This window comes from Lathyrus oleraceus, chromosome 3 (assembly GCF_024323335.1).
Source record: "Lathyrus oleraceus cultivar Zhongwan6 chromosome 3, CAAS_Psat_ZW6_1.0, whole genome shotgun sequence".
Lineage (NCBI taxonomy): Eukaryota > Viridiplantae > Streptophyta > Magnoliopsida > Fabales > Fabaceae > Lathyrus > Lathyrus oleraceus.
The window spans coordinates 307,363,316-307,389,855 of record NC_066581.1 but is presented as its reverse complement, the minus strand read 5'-3'; the positions used below and the strand labels follow the sequence as shown (position 1 = coordinate 307,389,855).

The following is a 26,540-nucleotide window of genomic DNA, read 5'->3' as shown; positions in this document are numbered from 1 at the left end:
TACCTGTCGGGCTACTTTTGGGAATAAATCCCTCAAGGGTTGGTCTTATAGGTTTACCTACCTTCCTGCTTTTGAGAAGTTAAATCCCTCAAGGTTAAACCTTCTAGGTTTACCTTCTGACCTACTTCTGGGAATAAATCACTCAAGGACTGGTCTTACGAATTTACCTACCTTTATGCTTTTGGGAAGTTAAATCCCTTGAGGTTGGGTCTTTCGGGTTACCCGTCGGCCTACTTTTGGGAAGAAATCCCTCAAGAATTGGTCTTACAGATTGACTTGCCTTCCTATTTCTGGGAGATAACTCGTTTAGTCAGATTTAATATAATAATTCCTTCAAGGTTAGGTCTTTCGGGTTTACCTTCTAACCTACTTTTGAGAATTAATCTCTCAAAGACTGGTCTTACAGATTCACATGTCTTCTTGCTTTTGGGACTTACTGTTTAATTCTCATCTGGACTAGTACTACCCTCTAATCATCAAGACACACGTCGAGGTATAATGTACCAATCATCCGAGGGACAAAGCCTTGCAAAAGAGGTCAATTTTCACTAAAAAAGGGATGGAACGACCAGGATGATACCCAAGTCGTCATGGCCATGATAGTCGTCACTTGGTAATGGTCTAGGGATGCACCCGTCAGCGCTAGCTGACGTCCGTCAAGGGATGTAGAGCGTGAGGAGCTTTGGAACGTGTCGGTCATCCCGTCACCATGGGTGACAGCCGCCATTACTTCCTATACTGCATTTTCTGCAGAAAACAACAACAGGACAATCCCAAAACACAACATTCCCGCTCTAATGCACTAATCACGAATTCCAACAATTATACATATTATAAAACATCAAATTACAACAACACGACATCATAACAATTGCAAATGACATGGATTCAAACAAGTAAATATGCAATTCACAAGAAAATCAATCACACTTATAAAAACTCAAAAATTTCTCTAACATGCATTAAACCCAAATCAATTTGAACCCTACTAAATCTATGAACCCCACCTTTTTAAATCAAGAACCAGGAAATTGAGAATATATGAAAATGAGTAGTACTTCAAAGCTTGATTCACTTTCAAGATTTCAAGAATTCCACGTGTAAGCCTTGCTTCTCCTTCTTTTTTTTTCGTGCCCCCTTTCCCTCTTTTAAAATTCTTACTTCTAATTCTTGTTTGGGAAAAAGAAAACAAGGAATGGAAGGGTAAATGGAAAAAAGTTTTCTAGTAAAAGACTCTAGTTAAAAATTTACCACTTTGCTCTTCAACTACGTGTAATTATTACTAGTTTGTCGTTAGTTCTATCCTAATCATTTTTTTAGGATTACTAACTTACTAGTAATAAGAATTTAAGTGGAAATAACAATTGTGTCCTTCAATTACTATATATTTTCAAAAGGCTATTTTTACCTAAACTTAATATTAATTTTGTAATTAAAATATTAATCATCTAGAATTTAATTAGGATATTACAATTTTTCCTATAAAAAAAAGTATATAAGTCTTTAGACTCATGTATGTTTACATCATGCATTTAAGAAGTTGAACTTGCATTTATTTCTCTTTATAAACATAACATGTAATTAATCATGGATTGTGTATAAGTATCATTTTAAGCACATTCAAAAAAATTCTTATTTCAATTTATTCACCCAATAAATACAAGTTTGAATAGAAAACCTATTTGAGAACCATAATCTACCACTATTTCTAAGCAAATCTAAATTATGAATATGTTGTAACCACAATCAAAGTCTTCTCCCACTAGATGTGGTTGAGCTACATAGATCAGTTGATATCATTGTGTTCTTTGCATAGGCCATGTAGATCAGAGTCTTATCTATGGTTTAAAAGTATCTGAAAACAACATTCCTTAGGTTCAATTCATGGGAGCAGAACATGAGCACCTGAAACAGCATACAAAAGCTTAAAGATCTTCCTCAAAACAAAGGTTTATCAGCAATTGCATTTCATTGCAGCAGAAACCAAAATTTCTGTATGCTTACCTTCGCTGTTCCGATAAATTCTCCACAGATCCCAACTTCCTCCATTCTGAGCACTTATCACACTGTATCCATTTCTCATTCATCCTGTGGTTCAATTTGCAAATGAAATATTCAATTAGCCCTAAGAAAATATATCTAACAGAAACACAGACGCGCAAGTTTTTTTGTTTCTCGAGTTTTGGTTTTACTAAGTGATACACATGTTTATCTTACCCGTTTATGAATATTCCTCTCTTTGAAATGATAGGAGGTTCCTGCATCAATTTAAGTAAAGTCAATTACCAACATGTAGCACCGACATCTCTAAAAAAAAACGTGTTTGTGTCTGTGTCAGTATCATGTGTCATTGTCTGATGTATGTGTTTCATAGAATTTACTGGTTAACATCAACCAAACATTTTCAACAAGTTGTATATGAAACATTTGTGGATTTTTGTCATTAAATTAGTCCTGAGAAGTGGAGTTCCACCGTATTAGTTTACTCACTTCATATTCTTCAAAAACACGATCCTCAATCACAACAATGTTCGAATTAGCTATTGGTGATGGATGAATAAAATCTTGTGCCTCTTCCCAAGTAAGCTTCAACATCAATGCATCTTGGTTATCAATAACCAGCCTCCTACTTTTCGAACCAATGTCACATGTTTTTTGTTTCTTCTCAGGAACAAGCTCTTGTGGAAGATGCATTCCCTCTCTTTTCATGCCTTTAGGCAAAGTAATTTCATGCACCTGATAATATCAGCAACGAATACGTTACTAAATGTATCTGTTATACGAAAATTCTTCGTCTAACGAGACGTAGCATAATTTCTACATCTATGCTATTTTACGCGAGTTCTTTACGAGTATCGGTTTAGAAGCTGTTACCTGCGTAGAAGAATTTGATGTCTTTCGAAACCCTATTATTAGTATCTCCCCGGGGTCCATCCGGCTAAATGTTACAAAATCTCCAGCTTGCAACTGCATAGAGAGAATCCAAGGATGTACACCTTCTAAAACATATATCCTGCTACTATTATTTGGCCAAAATCTAAATCTAAACATCAGTTTCTTCCCTTTCACGTCTTCAATATGTAAATAAATTCCCCCTGGTTCAGAAATCGGAGGAAAATACGCCTGCCAAAATCATACTACTTTCAATTCGAACAAATTATACAAAAAAGTTTATAGTAAAATTATCTGTTAAGAGCAATATTTAGCTAATTAGTTACTAAACTTACTTCAACACATGGTTTCGGAAGAACCATGCGACCAAGTCGACCAACATCACTCGCAGACAATGTCTTCTCAAACAATGGCACAATGGTGGAATTTAAACTTTAACGCATAGTGAATTATGGTTAACAAAAGATTTTTTCTACATAAAATAAAACCAGGAGTGATCAAATTACACCAATGTCATACTTATATTTTAATTACACCATCCAATAAATTTTTATCAGATATCTTTATTGGTGTAACAAAATGTAAGTATTACACCATGTTAATTTGATCCTTTCTCGCATGAAATACTTAGCATACAATAAAAATATTTAGAAAAGTAATGGATACTCTCCAGATAATTGCGTTAGTTCTTGATCAGTAATCTTTGGCAAATTACGGGGAGATATGTTTTTGCGTCGTCGTCGTTTAACAGGTGGTCTTGCAATCTGAATTGGGGATGCCATGCACACATTTGTTTCTGAATCTGTAGCAAGAGCTGGCTTAGAGAGATTGTGAGACTTAGGTTTAACATCATTACTCAAACATGCATTTATGACAATAGGTTTAACAAACCATGGCGAATAAAGATCATAAACTACTCAACAAATCTTATATTTTTGCAATGGTAACAACATATAATGAAATCTTACACGTTCGAGTGTTGAATACTTTAGATGGATTATACAACTTATGCCACAACTAAGTAGTGACTGAGAAACAACGATTCCACAATATATAATAATTTTGCACCCTCGTGTGTTGATGAAAGCTAATAAGGAAATCCAATGGAAACAAAGAGATGATAATTAAGGTTGAGAATATTTATGGAGGCTAGGGTTTTGTTAGATCAACCAAGTTAAAATCAGTAACATATATATGGGAGAGACTAAACTACCCTTAAAAAGTCAAGTTACACGTATCAAGAAAGAGTATCTAGAATTTGTTAGTCAACAAACAATGAAATGTGATTTTGTTAAACCACACAAAGCATTTGCATGCCTTAAGAAAGTTTCTATTTTTACCGGAACATTTCCGTTTTTGGTTTTGCATTCTTATTATATGCCGTTTTCATGATAATTAGGTCCATGACTAATAAACTGTTTTCTTTGATAAGAATGATTCGTGTTCTGGTTTTGGCCAAGTCACAATCTACTTCGATACGGCACACTAAAGCCTAAAGTTATGTTCGATATTTAAGGTTTTATGTTATGGGAATATGTCAGATGAATGTGATGATATGTCTGGCATGACGCTAGAGCGAAGTGACATGACTAATGCATGAGGATGATTTACGCAATGACTTGAAGTTTTTCAATAATGTCCTTCGGATGGTAATTCCTTTGCAACATGGTTTCTTGTCAAAGGAAAAAGAATTTTGATGGGAGGTAATTTCCAGTATGATTTCTCGACACTTGTTTCGAATGCAACGATTGTTGATGAATTGCAAGATTTCCTCTTGAGTAACTTGAAAGTCTGGAGAGGACTTGCCCTTCGGTAGCTCTCTTGCCCTAGTCTGTTGGATCTTTGAAGAGATTTTCCTCGAAAGGAGTTTGGAAGTAGCTTGCCACAACCTTGGAGTGGCTTGCCCCAATGTTTGAATCTTGCAGCGGTTTTTGACTAACCGATCTTTGGAGTGGTAGATTTCTGATTGACTGACCTTTAGAGAGTTGGACTCATTGAGTTGTTTAGGTGGCTTTCTCATGTATGAGTCTTGCAAGGATTTGTTCTTTGATTAAACGACTCTTGTGGCGATCAACTCAAATTGAACGATACTCAAAGTGATTTGCCCCTGACTAGACTTCTTCCACCTGATCAAGTTCCTCAATTGATTATAAGTTGTTGGGATTCCTTTTATGCTAAGTGTTGACTTGCAAATAAAATTGTTCATTCAAAAATTGTAATTTTAATGCAATGCGAATGCAATTTTTGAAATCAATTATTATTGAAATGATGGTGATATATATAGTGAACTGGTCAATGATCAGGATACAATGTTAATCTAGCCATTCATATGGTGGAAGATGATATGATCGATACAAATGATTATCAAAGATCTTATGGAGTCAGGTTAACGCAACCTTGTTGTAGTATGCTTTCAAAACAAACTTTGCCTCAATTAGGTCTTTTAAGGGTTGTAACGTGGTCAGGTTCACGGTTTTCAAAACAAAAGGATATAAGGCTCAAAAATTAATTTTAACTCACACATTCTCCTTGATGATCTTCAGTCATACGTTCAAATAAATTGGCACGCGCATTCAACTTTCAAGAAGGTTCAAAGGTGTAAGGGTGAAGATGAAGATTCAAGATGAGTTTTTCTTGAAATGACAGTCACCTTATTTTGTTTTTGTCGAGGATTTGATGACCTATTTTGTTTGATTTTCATCCCTAATTTTTCCTGGACCGCTTCTTTGAAGATTTTGGTCCATCGGGATGCCCTGATTTTTGCCTAAGTTGTTTTTTGGTGTTCGACTTAGTGGGCTTTTGTTTCTTTTTTTTTTAAAGAATGTAACTGCCATGTTAATGGTCATTAAGGAACAACCATTATAACTTTTTAACTTTTCACGACTTCTTCGACACTTTGTGGTGTGTGCGAAATGTGTGATTGAACATCTTTGGAGGATGTGTAGAGATAGACAAATTCTCGCGAAGATCAAATGCACAATCAAACTATTTAAACACAATTATTCTGCCCATAGTTAAGATTAAGGGTTTTTAAATGCGAAAGAAACACCAAATTTTAGGCTCAAAGTGGTTGACTAGGGATTAACTCCTTATCTCTTCGGTGTTTTGGGACTTGAAACAATGTCTTACATCATCGACAAAAATTTCTTTGAAAGCACACCACAATAATTATGTGTATTTGTTTTCATCATCCTTCCTCAATCTTTGCTAAAACAACAATTTGATAAAGAAAATGAATAGGAGAAATATTTTTTGTTTTTGATATAAATGGAAAGTCAATAAATACGACACGATTGATTCAAAAAGTGCATAATTACTTCATTAATATTACTATTAAAAGAAAACAATAATTCTTAAAAGCAAACATCATTTAACATGCAAAGAAATTACAAATGAAAAGTTGAAACATCCAAATGATTGCCAGTGTTGAGGATATGTTTTCTTGTTTGATCCATTGGCTTGAATATGGGCTTCCTGAAGTAGTTGAGTTTGTCAGAGTAAGAGACCATTCACCTCATTAGGATCATTTCTGAAAGTCAGATGCCCTTTGTTGATCATATCTTGCACTTCTTCTTGGAAGACCTTACACTATTCGATTGAGTTCCCCACTACTCCATCATGAAACTCGCGTTAGACAATCAGATTGTACCAAAGAGGGAATGGAAACTTCGTGGATTTGGTCTCTCTAGGAGCTATCGATGAGCTTTGGACCAACTGAGACCATAATTTACTATACATAATTGGGATCGGGTCAATCTGGAGAGTCTTTCTTTCTTGCCAGTTTGGAGGTCTACGTTGATTTTGACGGTGATGTTGATTGTTTGGATTTTGAGCTCGATGATTCTGACGTTGATGCTGACGTGGAACCTGAGTTGGATGATTCGGTGGACCTTGCCAAGGTTGCTGATATTAAGGACCAGTAGGTAATGGTTGCTGGCATAGAACATATGTTGGATATGGATGCTGATAATAGGGCACCTGAGGTGGAGCTTGTGAAGCTTTGAGAGTTTCCAAGGTTGAATCAGTTTCATCCTCATCTTTCTCTTGGGAATCACTCTCAATAGTCTGCACACTCGAGACACCTTGGAGTCTTCTGACTTTGAGGTTGGTCTCGATGCGTTCTCCAACTTTCACCAGGTCAGAGAAGTATGTTGATGCATTGCCAACCATCCATTCAAAGTATGGTCTCTGCAGGGTATCCATAAACATGTCCACCAATTCTTTCTCTGAGAGCAGTGGTCGGACGTGGGCATCGAACTCTCTCCATCTTTAGACGTACTCTTTGAGTGACTCATTACTCTTTTGAGATAAATCTTTCAATTGAAAGCAACTGGGAGCCACGTCTAAATTGTATTAGTATTGCTTCAGAAAAGTGTTAGCTAGGCCTGACCATGACTGAATATGACTTCTTTCTAATTCCATGTACCAACGCAATGATGCCCCACTCAAACTGTCTTGAAAACAATGAATCATCAATTTATCATCTTGAGTATGAGAGGACATTTTTCGGCAGAACATCACCAAATGGTGTTTTGGGAAATTATCCCCTTTGTACTTCTGAAAGTCAAGTACTTTAAATTATGGGGGTATAACTAGGCCAGACACTAAAGACATGTTTAAAGTATCCAGATCAAAAAGCATCATACCCCTCTATAGCTTTAAGTCTTTCATCCAACATGTGGTGTTTTTCATCAATCTCAATAACCTTTAGTCTCTTGGTCTTCCTCATAAGGATTGCCCCTTGGGAATATGGCTCTAAGAATGCAAAACTATGATACTCAATAACATCATGAGGTGAGGAATGTCCATCTCGGACAATAGGATGCTCTTGAATAGCGTGGGCCTCAACTGGGATCTGTACATGATGGGGTTGAGCTTGATGGTTCATTTAAAGTGGAATGACATTTTCAGTGACGACAATCCCTTGAATGTTGTCTTATCTATTTACCAAAGTTATCATAGCCTCCATAAATTGGTATAACTGGATCTTTATCAAGTCAACATCTTCTCTTGATGCAAACTGGTTTTGCTCACCAAGGTCCATGATCTTTCGAGAGTTGCTTCAAGTCTGATACGGGTGTCAGGAAACCAGTTGTGCGTTATGGACAAAGAATGGATGATTTTTTTGTATTTTGGAAAATGATATGCAATGTGTGATAACGAATACAAATGCAATGGTATGTGAATGGATGCAATGCATTTTTTTGGTTTTTGGTATGAAAAGAAAATGCAATGCAGGTATAGATTTGGGATAACATGAGTAACTCAGAACACACCTACTTAGTTAGGCTTCCATATAATGGACAATTCTATGATATCTACCCACAAACCACTAATAGGATAGATTCTAGGTTTTGGATAAGGTTCCTAGAGTCATGGACTCTAATCATATCAACATCATGAAACAGGCTATCCGCTTTATGACAAGAGTGACAAAAAGGTCTATTCTGAGCAGGATCTTCATGTTAGACGCACAAGGAGAGGCCCTTGGAGACTAACATTATGCAACCACCAAAACAGAAATTGGTTCTAAGAGTGGACCTAGAGTCATGGACCCTTCATGAATCAACATTATGCGACAGGCTAGCTATCTTATAACGAGATCTATGAATAGGTCTACTCTATGGGGAGTCTTCATGTTAGGCACACAAGGAGAGGCCTTTGGGGACTAACACTACACAACTTCCAATTCTAAACTATGTGTTCTCTCTTCTTTTTCTGAAGCTCGGGTGTAGAGCTTTACTCATGATATCTTTCCAGAATCCCACAGATAATAAAAGTGATGAGGATATAAAGAAAAATTCAAAGCATGAAAGAAAATAAGTAAGCAATTATGTGCAATGAACAAAGCAAAGATAAAGAAAACAAATAAGACAAGTCAACATTCATCACAAATTTAACGAAATTAGGCCTGACTCTCTCTTGCATGGAGCATTCCCCAACAGAGTCACCATTTATCATACCTCAAAAAAATTCAATCCTTCATGAAGCGCATCGCACGCTCGCGAAAAAATATAATCCTCGTGAAGTGCATCGCACGCTCGCGGAAAAAATGGTCGAGCAGAGTCGCCACCGAACTTTATTTATTCCAATGAAGGAATAGGAAAATATCGATAAAACCTTCTGGAAAGAACATGGTCGTCGCAACCATATTGGGGTTTAGGGGTCGATTACGCAAAGGAAATGTATTAGTGTAACACCCCGTTATTTTATTAGATATTTTATTATATTTTAATTGTTTGAATTATGCATTTTGATGATTTATTTTATGGTTGGGTGTTAGGAGAGTATGTATCATTGAGTTAGGGGTATGGAGGGATGATAGAAGTAAGTAGAATAATTTAGAATTGTTTTGATAATTAAAAATAATGTTTTATTTATTTTTATTATATTAATTAGTGAAGATAGAATAATTGGGTCAAATATGAGAAATTGAGAAAGTTAGTGGGAGGAAGGAATATGAGATAATTAAGTTTGGGTCAAGTTGGTGATTTGAAAAAGTTTACCCTAAAAATAAAAAGTTAAGAGAAACATAGGTTTAGGGAGATTTTTACCACATTTGAGAAAAAGGAGCAAAGAGGCAATAGTAAAGGGGATCAAGGGAAAAGAGTGAAGGTTTAAGTTTTTAGAATTTTTGTAAGGAATTTAGGTAAGGGTGGGAACTTGTTCAAATAGTAATGGGTATGATAGAAGGGTAGAATGAAGGAACATTTAACCTCCTTAGGGTTGGGTGTTTTGATTCATAATTTTGAATTTGAATGCTATGATGGTTGTTATATGATGATCATATGATGAATTTTGTGCCCCTTATGTGCGTGTATTTTTCTGTTTTTATGATTGAACATATATCCACCATTATTGCAATTTCGAAGGTTTTAGGCATAATCTTAAAACTGTGATAAAATGATTTAATTGTGTTAAAATTGTAAATTAACTTCAGATAATTAGAGTATTGCATGGGTTGTAATTTTTTAAACATTTTGCTTTTTACGGAATCGAAATCGGAGGTCCGGAAGACCTCAAACGATAAAAAACGCAGAAAATTTTGCATTCTGTCCGTCACGATCGCGCTCAGCGCAGGAGCCTTTTTTGTGTTTTTCAGTCGAAATCGTTTTAACCATAACTTTTGATTTGTAACTCGAAATCGAGTGTCATTTGAAACATTGGATAAATGAAATAGAGGGATATAACTTTGTTTCAGGAATAAAATAGTTTTGGTGATTATTTCATGGATGTTTTTGGGGTTGAAGAAGATGAAAATTGTGTTGGAAATTTTAGAAAACAACAACTTTTTAGTAATGCCTTCGTACACGGTTTTGATCCTAACTTTAAACTCGTGAATCATTTTGGGTTGGGGTTTGAAGCATTAGAAAGCTGACTCTAAGAGATATAATGTGATGGTGATAAGTGAATTGATTGAGTATTATTCTTATGCCTACTGTGTTGGTGAAGTTTTTGTTCATACGTTCGGTTAATGAATTGTTGACACATCCCGACGATTTTGGTCATAACTTTCATTTCGTAAGTCTGATTTTGATGGCGTTTAAAATGTTAGAAAGCTAACGCTCATACCTATAACATGGTAGTGATTGTTGAGATGTTTTAATAATATTCACATGACTAATGTGTTAATAAATGTATTGGTTTATACGTTTGGTTGATGAGTCGTTGCATTGTTGCAATATCATTGTGTGATAATTATGTTGTTATGTCGATGATATTAAGATGTTGACGAGTTGTTGTTGTTTGTTGATATTATTCATGTGGTAACACAAATTGGTTGTTGCATGATGAACAGTGTGATGCATAAATTATGAGATGTGTGTGGGGATCCTTTAGGTGAACCTTGTTGTGTTAATGCATGTTATTTGAGAGTCATGCATATTGGTGTACGGGCTTCAGTCTAATTTTGGTGAGCCTCGATTCTATGGTGATGGATCGGGTGCAAGTAGCTAATTCTTATTATGAGGGATTAGTGAAGCGTTATCTATGTTGATGGTAACGAGTTTTGGTGAGCCTCGATTCTATGGTGATGGATCGGGTGCGGGTAGCTAATTCCTATTATGTGGGATTAGTGAAGCGTTACCTATGATGATGGTAGCGATTTTGGTGTGCTCCGGTTCCAAGAGGGAATCGATCCTATGGTGGGGATCATGGAGGGAGATGAACCTGAGTGTTCATATTTGGTACCACATGCATGTCAAGTCGGTGTTGAGTACATTGCATAAGTGTTGCATTTGTATTGGTTATTATTGATGTGTTGTTGGATGAGATGTTGTTGCATATGATGTTAATGATAATTGAGATGTGGTTTTGTATGATGTTGATGATAATTGAGATGTTGTCGTGTATGATGTTGATTGTGATTTAGATGTAAAAATGTGATATATTGTTGTGCATGATTGTGTAGATGTTGTACTATATTCTTCATTCTATATCGTTATTATTGAAATGAATTCTCACCCCTTCTGTTTGAATGTTGCCTTTACATGGGCATCGTGCAGATACTTAAGAGTAGTATTGCTGAAGTAAGTGGAAGGTAGCTCTTGGATTACTTCTTTATTTTGTCCCTTTTACTAGTGGTACCTTGCTTTGATCATGTAACATCAGGTTGGGTTAAATGCTTATTTTATTCCTTATGTATGATTATGTTGAAGTCATAAGACTAATTTTGTTATTGAGAATTCTTAAGATGTTAAGTTGATTGATTAGAACTCTCTTATGTTGTTATTACAATTGAAGTTGAGACTAAATGTTATTACTTGCTTTATCTTTCATAATTGTGATGATAATTCCGCTGCGATGATACTTTAAAATGGAAGTGAGCATGCAGTGACAAGTTATGAATGTCTTATTTTATGAATATATAATATTGATCAGATGAGAAGGATGTCGTGTAAATATCTCAAGTATGATTCAGATAAGTGGGATGTCGTGTAAACATCCTTATTACAAATGTATGTATTGAAATTTACTGTTGAAACACGTGTTACGGAGCAAGTCATGTGTGTTATGAATGTGTGACACCCTACGTGGTTTTATCTTATATTTAATGTACGTGATAAATTATGTGCGGGGTTTAGGGTGTTACAATTAGCACCCCTTACATCTGTTATACTCAACAGGAACCTTTTAGTTAATTTTGTGATTTGAATGTTTAGCTTATGCTATTTGTTTTCTTCGAATTATTAAAAGTGTAAAGAGAAAAAGAAAGAGGTTGTAAAAAGTTTTTTTATTATTGTGTCTGACAAGATTGTGGGTCTTGCTCCTACGTATCTCCGGGTGCGATGGAGAACTCAAAGCATACGTAGTTATGGATAGAAAATGTTTTGGTATTGGTCGATTTTAGCAAAAGCTATTTTGTATCGATCGATAGAAAACATTATTTTACCCAAAACATGTGAGGAGCGGGCGTTTGCATTGCATTGAAAGGATTTCTATATATCAACATTCACGGGAAAATGTCACTTATCTCAATTCAATGATTGTGGATGAAGCATTGGTTTGTATCATCTTAAGACAAAATATCTTTCGTTTTTGAAAAAAAATTAAGATCGCTCGCACGGCGGCGAGAAAAAGAGTTTGATTGGTTGGATGTATTTTATTATGAATGACGAGTGTTTGATGAGAACGAGACATAAGCCTCGGGATCAAACATTCGAGGTTCCACCGGAATGCTAGATTTTTCATTCAAGGGTTATTTAAGAAATTTGTTTGATGGACAACGAACATTCGATAAGAACAAGACGTGTGTTTTGGAATCAATTGTTCAAAGGTTACGTCGGAATGCTGGATCCCAACGGTTATGGGTGTACGCAGGTTGGGTTGGATCGGATTTGACCTAACCCAACACCCAACCCGTTCAAACTCCAATGGGTTAGGCTCTTCATCCAACCCGCAGTTTCATTTGTCAAAACCGAACTAACCCGATTCGTTCATCTATGGGTTGGGTTGGGTTGCTGGTTGTGTTTCAAATAGAAAATATTTTTTATGAATATTTTTGTTATTTTAAGAAAAATGTAACACAACTCAATACAATCATACACATTTATAACACTCAAATTCGATGAAACACGTCATATAACATATAATAAAATTCATCAACATGACATGACACTTGATAATAGTATAAAATTCAACATGACACCTTATTTCCATAAAATACATAAGTTGGAAATGATACAAAATAAAATAAGAAATAATATTTAATCTTAGAATTACGTAAACTCATTGGTCTAGTAGTATTATTGGTAGAGAATAAAACTTTTTTGGAAAATTTATGGTTATTTGTGAGATATTCGTTTTATATTTTTATTTAATATAATAATAAAAATAATAAGAAATTAATAAATCCACATCAATGGGTTAGGCTAATAGGTCTGCGAGTTGCAAAACTAAAACTCGACACCTGAATCAAAACTATACGGGTTATTATGGGTTGGGTTGGGTTGGGTTACCCGTAAATGAATGGGGCTGGATAATTTATAGGTTGGTTTGGTTTGGGTCAATGGGTTCGTGGGTCGATCCTCACCCATGAACACCCCTACCAACGGTCCTTTTTAGTCAAAGTTTATTAAGTGTTTTAAGAGCGAAAGAAAATAATGAATGACTATCCTAATATGCGTGCCTCAGAACCGATTATTCGAGGGTTCTGCTAGAATGCTAGATTCCAATAGTCCTCTTCTTTCGAGTTTGTTTTTAAAAAAGAGTTTTAATTTTTTATTTATTTAGAAAAGTCAGTCGATGTCAATCGAGGTTTGATGCGTATTAGATGATTCAAAAACTGGTTTGATATTAAAATTCAAAATGGTTTTGAAGATAGTTTGAAGTGTTTTAGGAAAGAAAGAATGATGGGTTATCCTAACATGCGTGCCTCAGGACCAATCATTTGAGGGTTCTGCCGGAATGCTAGATTCCAACAGTCCTTTTCTTTCGTATTTATTTAGAAAATGATTGATAGTATGTTTGATTTAAGAAAATTACTAGATATTTATCGGGGTTTGATTCATGTAAATGAGAAATGATTTGAAAGTAGTTTGAAGTTAGTCGAAAATGGTTTCGAAAATAATTTGAAGATAGTTTGAATCGAATGAAATGTAATAAGATGTTGAGCATGATTATTTACAAATGAGGATATGAACATGGGAGAGATGAACCCTAATTACTCGACCAAACATTATGAAAATCGACAAATCAAATAATTCCACTTACCAAAGCAAACTAATAATCAACTAAATCATTTAAAATCTAATTAACTAAATAAAATAGAAATTTAACCAAAATTAGACTCTAGTTTACATAATTAAATTAACACGAGAAATCAATAAAAATAAAATAAAAAAGAAACTAAATAATAATAAGAATAGAAATAAAAGAAAGAAAAGGAGTGTGATCAACAAAATTCAATTAGGTCTAGCCCAACTAAAATACTGCAACCCTAATTTAAACTAAAACTTAGGTGTTTGTGAAGCGTGGTCAATGGTGGAAATTTCGGTCGCTTCATGGTTGTTTTAAGAAGATGAAATGGAGGTTGAGGGGGGTTGTCGTGTGGCTTGCAATGATGTTTTTACAAGGGTAGCGGAAAAAACCAAAGAGAATGAAAAGCAAATGAATCAAACAACTTTTTGAAAAAAGAAAGTAAACACTTTTTTTTGCTATTTTCTTGATGCAAATCAAAACAAAAAAATAAGAAAAAAAACTCTTGGATAATAAGTTGTGGGGTGAGTCTGAGTGTTGGTTTGTGTGATGTTTGTGAGTGCATGTTTTTTGCTTTTTGTGGTTCGCGAAAACACAGAAGAAGACGATGCTTCTTCTTCTTGTTATATCCCTCTAATGGTGGCCGAAAGTTGGTGAAATGAAAAAAGTCGGTCACTGTAGTGAGGGAAACAAAACGAGTTTTAAAGAAGATGAATAGGAGCCTCCAAAAGAGAAAATCCATGAAACCTTTCGTAATAAGACACATCCTCCTAGTTTTTTATGTTGCCCCAAAGCCAACCCATCTTCTCTCTCTATTATAATTTTTTTTTTTTAATGAGAAACACCCAATTGAAAAAACGCCGCATGGGATTTTGTGTCCATCTCCCTCCTTTCTACCAACAACTTATATATATATATATATATATATATATATATATATATATATATATATATATATAAGATCTACTATAGTTAGATCTCCCACAATACCAAAAATACCCTCTTTGATGCTTTTAAAGTGAAAAAATGAATTTAAAACAAATAACACAAATAAAAATCAAACAATTTTAAATAATCCAATAAAAATTGAAATGGATATACAATTAACTCTATTTATTTTTTTATGAATATATTGACAAAAAACAAAAATAAAAGGGATAAAAATGAACAAAAACCGGACACAAAAATGCTCAAAAAAATAAAATGAACTTATCGAAAACATATAAGTTTTGATCAAATTTTGAAATAAAAAATGATTGGTAAAAAGGCTTAGACTTTTTAAAATGTGACCGAAAAAGTAGTTGAAAAAATCAAACGAGCACGCCAGGTTGACCTATGCGAACCGTAGATTAATAAAATTGGTATCTCCAAGCTCGATTTCAAAATTTATCGCCCGTTAACTTCATGTACATTTGAGAATTAGTTCGACCGGTCTGTCTGTAAATCTGAGAATTTATTCTCTTCGGTATTTTAGGCATTCTGCATGATGAAATGCATGCTATGATGTGTAGATGATGCAAATGTATTGATGAATGCATTGGTCTATTGAATGAGGGGTAAAATTGGGATATGACACATCTTTTATGGCATGCTCTCTATCCATCTCTACTATAGTAAACACTCGGTTAGTCACTTGACTTGTACGAACACCATCAACAAGTTCCCTTCTAGGCTCATCTTTATCCATCCAATACCTAACCCTTCATCAAGGTCTTCATCAAAATCATGCATTCTCTCTTTTTCACTATCTTCAAAGTGTATAATATCCAAAGAGTCTTCACTTGATTCACTGTCCTTGACACTTTCCTCAACATTTTCCTCAACACTTTCCTCAACACTTTCATGTCCTTTTTGTTTCTCTATTAACCTCTTTATATAAGTCTTCTCACCCATTGATAATTTTGGCTCTGTATATATTTCAACATCACAATTATTCTTCTCAGCAAACAAAGCTAACATTGATGCATCTTCATAATTTCTAAAGGGGTTTAGATCCTTTTAAAGACAACCCTCTTCATGTTTCTACCACATTTTCACATCTTCAATATTAAAGGATAAATACATCCCTTTAATTTAGTCACGAACTTCAAAGAAGGACAAAAAATCAGAGTCTTGTCCACTGAAAGCATAAATTCTCCACCCAAAATCTTAACTTTGCACCCTTTACAAATGCGCTTGGTGTAAAATACCACCTTAAATAACCCCATATCTTATACCTTACAGATATGAAAGAGGGTAAATTAGACGTTACATTCACAATTAACACGACAAAACCCTAGATGTTTACAATCAACACAATAATACAAACATGCAGTGATTTCAAAGCAAGTGAGGCATATCAAAAACATCTAATATTTGAAAACATAAATAAATTATAATATAACAAACACAACACACGAAAGCACGTGTGAGACTAACCTTAATGTTGAGACCAGAACAATGGGACCACAACAAACACAAATTTGAATCGAGGCAAGCTTCGTCAATGTTGGGACCACAACTACTGAAATGCGAAGAGTGTCAAAGTTGTTGGGACCACATGCTTCAATGCATCTTCAATGAAATTTTATTTTGGGACCACAACTACAGAAGGTGTGACAAAGTGAAGAAAACGCGACTGAGAGTGAAGAAAAGAGAATTAGGGATTTGATGTGAGTTTTTTGGATTCTATTAAAATAGAAAACACGTAAGCATCCACTAGTTATTCTTGAAAAAATAAAAAATAAAACAGTTAAAAAAAATAATATTTATGAGTCTCTTTACTTTTTTGGAGGAACCATTATTTAAAAAAGAAATTTAGAGGGACTAAAAATGAAAATGGCTATACTTATGAGTACCAAAAATTTATTTAACCCTTTAATTGATTAACCAATTAATTGGTGGATTTTAATGTTTTGTTAGCAGTGAAAAAAGGAAAGTGGAAGTCGTATTTTTATTTGAGAAATTAATTAATTTAATTGGTAGAATTTTAGACGGTGTCAATCATAAAAATAGGAAGGTGTAAAATGTTTTTATGTGACAAATTAATTATTTATAATTTTTTTATCTATTTTAAATTTGGTAAATTTAAAATTAGGAATGAGGGGTTTATTTATAACTTTATTATTATTATTAATTACTATTATTGTATTAGTGGGATTGATTTTTTAGATTGTAATGAATTATTAATGTGGTGGAAATTGTTTTTTTTAATGAATTATTAATTAATTAATTATTATTATATTGATGGAAAATTATTATTTATTTTTAAGATTTAATAAATTATTAAATAATTAATTAATTATTATTAATTTATTATTATTATTGTATTTGTGGGACTATTTTTTTTCGAATGTGAATGGATTGATTATTATATTAGTGTGACTGTTTTTTTTTCCAACGTGGATAAAGTGTTAATGAATTATTATTGTATTAGTGGGATTTATTTTTTAACTGATATTTTTAACATGGACGAGTGTTTTTTGTTTTTTAAGATTTTAATTAATTATTATTATATATTAATGAAAAATATTATTTATTTTTAAGGTTTTAATATGTATTGATGAGAATTTTGGCAAAAAATTTAGAATTTAATTGATATACACTAAAAATGTAAAAAGTATTTACACTGTCAGTTAATCACAACCACTAATTTATTTAAAATGTTTGACTTTTATTTTAAACATTTAAAAAGTAGATATTAATTATTATACACAGTCAGTGTAAAAAAAATTTACACTGTCGATTCATCACCATCACCCGTTTGCATTATTTTATAAATTTTTAAAATAAAAGTCAAACTTATCTCAATATCCAACGGATAGGATTAACTGACGGTGTAAAATCCTTTTACACTGTCAGTGTATATCAATGAAATCCTAAAAAGTAATACAGACGGATGATTCTGATGCATTGACAGGGTAAAACTTTTTAGACTGACAGTGCATAACAATTAATCTCAAAATTTTAATAGAAAAATTTATAGAATTATAATGATAATAAATTATTATTTGTTTTGAAAATATTATAGTAATTATTATAATTATTATATTTATATACAAAAAATTACATAAACTTCTAAATTTTAAACACAAGATAAACACTTACATATTACAAAAACAAAATAATAGTAAAATAAGTAAGAAGAAGAAAGTGTATCGTATTTCTCATATTATTATGGACATGTTTGTTTTGTGTTTTTTTAAATGATTTTTATAGTGTAATATATTTTGATGTAAACAAATTTTATAAATAAATTTTTTATAAAAATTTTAAATAAAAATTTAGTTTGAATAAGTATTTTTAAAATGTTATTTTATGTATTTCATCATTTTATAGAAACTTGTTTTGGATATTAAAATTTAAAAAAAAAATCACTTAATTTTAAAATTATTTTAAATAGTTTTTCATAAAAGTCATTTTTAAGATACAACTTTTTTAAAAAACTGTGATTTTAGCTATATTTTAATTTTCAATAATGTATGTTTATGTTATAATATATCAAAATTAATTTTTTCATTTAGAAAAACTTAATATTTTAAAAAACATTGGCTTAAATGCACTTTTGGTCTCCATAATTTGGATGTTTTAAACAATTGGTCCCCTCTTACAAAACCAACTATTTTGGTCCCTTAATTTTGATTCCGTTTGGATTTGCATGGTCGCTCTATCCAATTTTGCTTATGTATCAATTCCTTAATGCCGTGACAGATATTATTTGGATCCATGTCAGTAATCCATTATATTTTAATATCCACATGGATATTTTATTTTAGAAAATATTAAAAACTTGTTTTAAAATTAAAGAACAAATTATAAAATCAGAAATTGAAATTCATCCATGCACTTTCTTCGTTCTTCAGATTGAAAAATCCTAATCCTCTTTTGACAATCCTTAATCTCCCAATCACTTCCATCGTTCAAGTGTGGGTTTTGTACAAAACAAATTTGTGAACTTGTGTTTCAGAGGTGAGGTTTGACGAAGATGAAGAACTTTGGAAGTCAAAAGGAGAGAAATGAAATGGTCAAATACTGTGTAAGGTATGCATTGTTGTCCTTGTGCTCCCGTTAGTTTAGTTTTGTTAAAGTATTGTTGTGGTCCTTGTGGTCCCTGGTGTTAGTTTACGTTTGCTTGATTTCATATTTGTCAATTTTTTTCCAGACCAACTAAGACTAATAAGATTAGGTTGAGAATACATCATAGAGGAAGATTAGTTGAGACACCTGTAAAGTGGTATGTAAATGGGGAAGTTACACATGTGAACTGGAGTTTGGATGTTGATTATGTCTTACATGGAATTATAAGATATGGTTAAGAGTGGGGGTTATGTAAATATAAAGTGCTTGTGCTATTTGAACCCTGCATATAACTTTTCTCGTGGTCTTAGACCCTTGAACAATGATCAAGATGTACTGCAATTTTCAAAAGATGTTGTAGGTTATGATGTAATAGATGTGTATGTGGAGCATAGTGTGGGGATTCCTGGGATTATTGATGATAATGAAGTAGATGCTGAAGATGATGTACAATGCACTGGGTTTAAAAGTCTAGATGTTACTGAGGAAGTCACTATTGATCCTAATGGTGTTGCTGAAGAAGTCACTATTGATCCTAGTATTGTTGTTGAAGAAGTCACTACTGATCCTAATGTTGTTGTTGAAGAATTTACTACTGATGTTAATAATGAAACTGGACAAGAAGATATTAATGATGATTATGTTGTAAGTGAGGGTAGTTTTGAGGATAATGAGTTTCAATTTAGTGAAGATTTTGAGGAGAGTGAGATGGATTGGACTAATGTACTTCCCCAAGAGACTTTAGGTGAGATTTCTAGCTGTCAAAACAAGAAAGACCAGGCTGAGATGGCTCATGATGAGAGTGAGGATTGACAACCAGTTTTGGCAAGTTGTGACTTTAATTGAAGATCATACATGTCACAAGTCTGCTGACAACTGGAGTGCAAAGATAAAATTGCTTCCTAACAAGTTTGCAAGCATACTTAGACATAATCCTCATATGAAACCATCAGGCCTCAGAGCTGAAGCTGTTGAGAGATGGGGAGTGAAACTATCACATGATCATGCATACAGGACCAAGAGGAAAATAATGAAGTTAGTTCAAGGGACTGATATTAAGCAATTCATTCATTTGAGAAGTTATAGACAAGAATTATTGAAATCATTTTTAAAATACCTCTTATAGAAGCCAAAAACATTTTTGTAGAATTTATTCTTAAAAATATATAAAAAAAATTAAAGTTAAAACATATTGACTCATGTAGAAGTAACTTGTTAAAATACCTCTTATATATAAGAATAATAATAATAAATTGTTATAGTACCCAAAAATCTAGAATGTGAATTCCAAAAGCTTCTCTTATCCTCTACAAACCCATTTTTCGCAGTTACATAACAAAGACACAGAATGATGGCGGGAACCGCTACCTTGAACCTCAATCTCTCCCATTTTTCTTCTTCATCTTCCTCTCTACGCAAACACTCTTCTTCATCCCCATCCATCTTTCCAATTCGAAACCCTCCTTCTTCTAATCCCCGTTTTTTCAGTAAGTTTCATCTTTCAATAACCTCAATTCTAACTAACCCTTTTCAATTTCACGAATCTATGCGTTTTTTTCTTCTCCCCAGAGATTTATGCAGTGTCCAGTAACGACATTAAAGTTGGTACCAATGTTGAAGTTGATGGTTCACCTTGGCGTGTGTTAGGTATTTCTCTATTAACATTTGTTTTTCTAATTTCGATTGTATTTAAAGTGTTTGTTAAATTGGGTTTTGCATTGTTTTTTTTAGAGTTTCTTCATGTCAAACCTGGAAAAGGTGCGGCATTTGTGAGGACCAAGCTCAAGAATTATCTTTCAGGAAATACTGTTGAGAAGACCTTCAGAGCTGGAAGTTCGGTAATGCACCCTAGTTTTTGTAAAACCTTTTTGATTTCACTGTGTTGCATTGGTTAGTGGATTCAGTAGAAAAATGAATTTGAATTCACTATTTTACTTGGAGTTTGCTTGGATTATGTCTCTAAAGCTCATTAGCACTGATACTTCTGAACAAACTTGTAAGTGTCAGGTGTCCCAAACCGACACCGACACTTATGATTACATTTAATTAATTTTTTTTTTAATTATTACCGTGTTGATGTGTTGGTGTTGTGTTTCTGGTCCGTGCATCATAGCTCTAAAGTCCCTTGGATGTTTAAGTTTGGTTAGATTCTTTTTGGGGTGGGGGTAGAGGGAGATAAACTTGTTGTAATTATAGTTGCATTTGTTCTTTATTTTTTTTTCTAAGAAAGAAGAAACTTGATTGAGTGTGTTTGAGTGAGTCGCGTTATCGATTGTGGATCACGGGAAATCATGATTTATTCAAATTTCGCTATGCTACAGTGTTATAGCGCCGCTAGTTGACAATACTGATGTGATGAGCTATTAATAAAGGTAATTTTGAGTTTAATGGATTTTGGACCAGCTTAATGGTGAGTCAGACCTAAATCAAACTTAGAGAGATTGGACCTTTTTGCCAACATGTGTGACCTTTTTTGTTTTATAAATATCAGTGCATGCTTTAAGGTTGGGTCTTTTTGCCAGCATGTGTGACCTTGCTTTATAAAATACTAATAGAAGTGTTTTTTGCTGGCGGGCATAAGGTTAGTTAGGGCGTTAGTTGCCTTATTCTCCTGCTTTGGTAATATTGATTTAGTTACATTTGAGTTTGAAGTGAAATGGTTTAGGTTTGGCTTTTTTTACTTTGAAATCTAGTTTGATGTAAACTTTTAATCTTTCAACTCAATGCATAAGTAATTTTTATTACTTCTTGTCAAACCAAGGTCCGGATGCAAAATTAATTTAGCTTAACGATTTCCAAACACCTCTATTTTTGCGAAGACAAATCAATTATAATACTTTCCATCGAGGCTAATTGGAAAGCCAAAATTTTGGATTTCTTTGTCCGTTGCATGTTTAACTTGTGTTTTTTTTTCAGTCTTTTGTCTCACAATGGAAACCCTCTTTTTTATGGGGCAGAGATTGCATAACAAGCTTTTGTATAGGAGTCTTTTATTATTTATTTAGGTTAAGTTTGGTAAAGGCACGGTTTTCCCCACATTCACGAATAAGAATTTTACCTACTCATATTCATTCTGGAGATCTTGCGAATTAATTCTGAATCTGTTTATATGATTGTATTCAAAACTTGCATTCTACCTACTTTCATGAGCAAAAAGCCTCAATTTGTGGAGGTAGAATAGAAACAGATTGTCGGGCCTAATTGAGCTATGTTGGTGAGCCAATCTATCAATCATTTGTTATACAAGTACCGTACAACTTAGTGTGGAGGCTCTGAGTTTGAAAATGGGTGAAGAAAGAAAGTGAATGGTGATATAAATTGCATCTGTGGCAATTCATATGTAAGTTGGAAAGTGGGAATTAGGAGCTGAATGAGGGAATCTGTGATATAAATTGCATTTGTAACAATGAGTGGGAGTTTCAACATAAATTATGTACCTAAAATGTGAAGCCATGAAGAAGTCACATGTATAGGCGACGCATCAAAAGCATGTCAATATCGTATCGAGAGCATTTTTTTTAAAGGATCTCCAATACTGGGCCGATGCCTGTCAGCGTATCAGAGCATATCGAGTACGATATGGGAGGAAAAATGAAGTATCGGTGCATCATAGTGCCTAAAAAATTGCTGTTGTGTAATAACTCAACCCACCCCCAAAAAAAACATTTGAGGTTTTCTTGTGAATTGCTAAGGTAGTCTAACTCATTTATGCAAGTGACAAGAGTCTTTATTGATGATATGACACATGAGTTGCAATGTATTATAAGAGTCACGTCTCTTTATCAATCTGCTGCTTTTATCTTCTTAATGGGACTTAACTCTTCTGTTTTTAACTTGTCGGTTCTATTTCTTCTTGACAGATTGATGAAGCAGATATAGTCAAGGAAACGAAACAGTTCACATATAAAGATGGTGTTCAGTTTGTCTTCATGGACTTGGTATCATCCGGAAACTTGAATCCTTAATAATATAATCTAACTGTAGATATCTATAGTATTATTCTTAACAATGATTATGATTACTTCCTATCATTACTCGATTATGATGAAAAGTTACTCTAATTAGGTTCAAATTCTCTATTCCAGCAATTCTTTTGCTTTCAGGCCATGCCCTTTATTTTTTACTTTATGTTAATTTTGTATTATCAGAGTACATACGAGGAGACTCGTCTGAATGAATCAGATGTTGGGAACAAAACAAAGTGGCTGAAAGAGGGAATGGACTGCAATTTGCTGTTATGGAATGGAAAAGTAACCTTTCCATCTTATAATTTATTACGAACTTTCACATTCTCAAACCTTTTTTTCTAGGTCATTATTGATGATCATGATAAATATGGGTAACTGTGTTCTAAGACAAAAAGTGGGCTCAAATTTTTTAAAACTTAAATTAACTTGATTATTATGTGTTCCAATGGAGGAAAGTATCAATTCATAGTTGTTAATGTATTAAACTAATTTAAAATGTATTTGCAAATCCCATAGTTTTAATTTTACGTTGATGTTTTTCAGGTTATTGATGTTGATCTCCCTACAACAGTCAAGCTTAAGGTAGTTGACGTGGATCCCGGTCTTAAGGGTGACACAGTCCAAGGTGATGCCACTTTTTTATACTGCTAATTTCTCTCAGACCATTGTTAATGCCAGCCCTCTATGCAGCCAAGAAAGTTCTTGTTACACTAAAATGATCAAATTGTCTGATTCACAACATTCCCTTAATGCACTGTAATTCACAATTTGGTATTAAAACAGGAGTGCGAATCTCAACTAATAATTGGTCATATTAATATAAAATAGCTAAAAAAGCGGAACAAATTGGTATACTAATAACAACATTCCCTTTTTCCTTGTCATATGTCGCCTTTTGTCTTATGTTTCCTTTGTCTTAAGTTGCCTTTTGTCTTACGTTTTCTCGTAGAATTTATTGTAAATGAAATATGATTGAATTGACAGGTGGAACAAAGCCAGCAACTCTCGAAACCGGTGCTGTTGTCAATGTTCCGCTCTTTATAAATGTAGGTGAAGAAATACTGGTTGATACAAGATCTGGGCAGTACATGAGCCGTGCCTAAGGTTTCACATCAAGTTTTGTCTTCAATTGAAGTTCAGAGTTTTGTGATTTATTTTGTTCTCTTACAAGAACATGTAGCATATGTAATAGCAAACAGAGCGAATTGACTATGTATCACAGCATGAGTTAAAATTTTGTTGTAACTTGTAAGTTAGTAATGAAACTGAGTCTCTTGCGGCATCATTGTTCAGCGTGATTGTGGTGCATGAAATGTTGCCCTCATAGGAGCTAATTTTTTCAGTACGGTTGCTAAGAAATTGTTTTCTTCAAGAATAAGGATTTACTCTACATGGAAATTAATATCAATAAAACTCATATACAGGAAATTCGAGAGCATTACTAATAATTTATTTTGCTGACAGAAGACAATTATGGTTCCCTAATGGCCAGAGGTTAAACCAAATAATATAAGAAGATGAGCAGGGGATCAGAGTCATGAGATAGAGGGAAGAAACATAGCAATCACCATAAACATAGATTTGTGTCATTCATCATTCATATGGCCCGTCAAATGTTCTTTGTTACCCTTTGCTGACAGGGAACAGTCCTGGAACCGTGTTAGCTGTTAACATGGGGTGTAACCATGTATAATAAGGTCACAGTCACTTCTGAGTTGAAGAAACAGAACAAATATTGTAGTTGTAATCGGTTAATGTCTGCACGTAACTGTTACCATTGAAAGTGGTTTAATCTTTGTGTCAATTGTATTTGGTTACAGGTTTAGTGCAACTGGTTATAGATATGAGTTTTTTAATTTTCTATTATTTGACTTATGTTATTTGAGTCCCTGTCAATTTATAATACTTGTATAAATGGCTTCAAGCATACTCATCAATAACTAATAAAAATATTTTCACCCTCAATTATGTCTCTCTCTTAATTTCTTCTTTCCCTCTCTACACTCTAATTTTTTCATTATTCACCAATCTTGTGGTTTCAAGTTTTAACATTTGGCATCAAGAGCCTGATTTTGATCCACAAATACCTAGTGTATAACATGAATTTTGTCTCCAATGAAAGAATCTCTGCAAACCTACCCATCCTTGATGCGAATAATTACGACAAATGGTGCAAACAAATGAATGTGTTATTTGGCTACCAAGATGTTCTTGAAGTGATAAAGAATGTGGTGAATTCTCTTGTCGAAAGTGAAACAGATGCACAACGGGCAACACATAAGGAAGAGAAGAATAAAGATTTCAAGGCGCTGTTTTTGATCCATCAATGTGTGGATGGTGATAACTTTGAGAAAGTTGTTGATTGTGAATCTTCAAAGCAAGCGTGTGAAATCTTAGAGAAGACATATGCAAGGGCTGACAAGGCAAAGGTGGTGAGGTTATAAACTCACAAGCGTCAACTTGAATTAATTCAAATGGAAGAAAAGGAGAATCAACGATTTTACAACAAGAATCACTTGGTTGGTGAATCAAGTGAAGGCATGTTGAGAAACAGTCACGAAGTAGTAGGTTATCGCAAAAATCTTGTGTTCTTCAACATCAAGATTTGACAACGTGGTTGTAACGATTGATGAATCGAAGGATCTTGCGACGCTAAGCAAAGAGGAGCTGGAAAACTCTCTTGAGGCTCATGAGCAAAGGATGAAGGAGAGAAATAATGATAAGGAAAAGACGGAGATCGCTTTGCAAGCTTGCTTCAACGAGAAACACAAGATATCGAAAGGAAAATGGTCCATAAAGAGTAAAGGGAATTTTCAGGATTTTGGTGGAAGAGAGTCCTAAAATTTCAAGAATTCGACTTGTCAAAGGGATAAGAGAAGCTGCAACAAAAATGGTGGTCAAGGCAACTTTAGAGGTGAAAAGAAGAGGTTTGACAAAATCAAAGAGTAGTGCTTTAAATGTCAAAGATTATGTCATTTTACGAGAGAGTGCAATGCGAACAAGAAGGAACCTCAAGGAGATGAAGGCAAGGTTGCAAGACAAGATTTTGATGAAGAGAATACACTCTTGGTCATGATCACGGAAGGAGAATCCAGCAGCAGGTTACGGGGTAGCAACAACAACAATTCTGGGAATGCTGCAAAAATAGGTTGTAATCGGTTACATGAAAGTGTTAACTAGTTACATGCAGAAGAAAATGTCATGATGAGTATGAAATGTGTAGTTCAGTGCAACAAGGAATGGTATTTGGACTCGGGATGCTCTTCTCATATGACTGAGAGGAAGGATTGGTTTGTTAAAATCAATCGTGCCATGAAGAACAAAGTGAAGTTCGCAGATGACACCACTATAACAGTCGATGGTATCAATGATGTTTTGATCATGAGAAGGGATGATGTATATTTCTTGATCAAAGATGTATTGTAAATT

General features: G+C 33.8%; 2 protein-coding genes across 2 annotated transcripts; one reads left to right on the top strand and one right to left on the bottom strand.

Moving 5' to 3' along the window:
• Positions 1 to 1,656: 1,656 nt before the first annotated feature.
• On the bottom strand, positions 1,657 to 16,047 carry LOC127130998 (B3 domain-containing protein Os07g0679700). The gene is made up of 8 exons (XM_051059948.1): positions 15,783 to 16,047; positions 3,559 to 3,805; positions 3,228 to 3,324; positions 2,875 to 3,123; positions 2,491 to 2,736; positions 2,218 to 2,258; positions 2,005 to 2,088; positions 1,657 to 1,905 (listed from the first exon to the last, which is right to left on the bottom strand). The coding sequence occupies exons 1-8, from the start codon at positions 16,045 to 16,047 to the stop codon at positions 1,878 to 1,880; spliced, it is 1,257 nt and encodes a 418-aa protein (XP_050915905.1). The 3' UTR covers positions 1,657 to 1,877.
• Positions 16,048 to 20,393: 4,346 nt separating this feature from the next.
• Positions 20,394 to 24,396, top strand: LOC127127304 (uncharacterized). Its single transcript, XM_051056451.1, has 7 exons — positions 20,394 to 20,630; positions 20,713 to 20,790; positions 20,875 to 20,981; positions 23,004 to 23,081; positions 23,292 to 23,393; positions 23,655 to 23,736; positions 24,096 to 24,396. Exons 1-7 carry the CDS (start codon positions 20,492 to 20,494, stop codon positions 24,212 to 24,214), a joined length of 705 nt encoding a protein of 234 aa, XP_050912408.1. The 5' UTR covers positions 20,394 to 20,491; the 3' UTR covers positions 24,215 to 24,396.
• Positions 24,397 to 26,540: the final 2,144 nt, after the last annotated feature.

Excerpts from the sequence above, each read along its gene's own strand:
- LOC127130998 (XM_051059948.1), bottom strand. The coding sequence starts at position 16,047 with ATGTTAGCTTTGTTTGCTGAGAAGAATAATTGTGATGTTGAAATATAT. Across the intron at positions 3,124-3,227 it reads TTCCGAAACCATGTGTTGAA|GCGTATTTTCCTCCGATTTC; the intron begins GTAAGTTTAGTA and ends TGATTTTGGCAG. Across the intron at positions 1,906-2,004 it reads AATTTATCGGAACAGCGAAG|GTGCTCATGTTCTGCTCCCA; the intron begins GTAAGCATACAG and ends ATGCTGTTTCAG.
- LOC127127304 (XM_051056451.1), top strand. The coding sequence starts at position 20,492 with ATGATGGCGGGAACCGCTACCTTGAACCTCAATCTCTCCCATTTTTCT. Across the intron at positions 20,631-20,712 it reads TTCTAATCCCCGTTTTTTCA|AGATTTATGCAGTGTCCAGT; the intron begins GTAAGTTTCATC and ends TCTTCTCCCCAG. Across the intron at positions 20,791-20,874 it reads TTCACCTTGGCGTGTGTTAG|AGTTTCTTCATGTCAAACCT; the intron begins GTATTTCTCTAT and ends TGTTTTTTTTAG.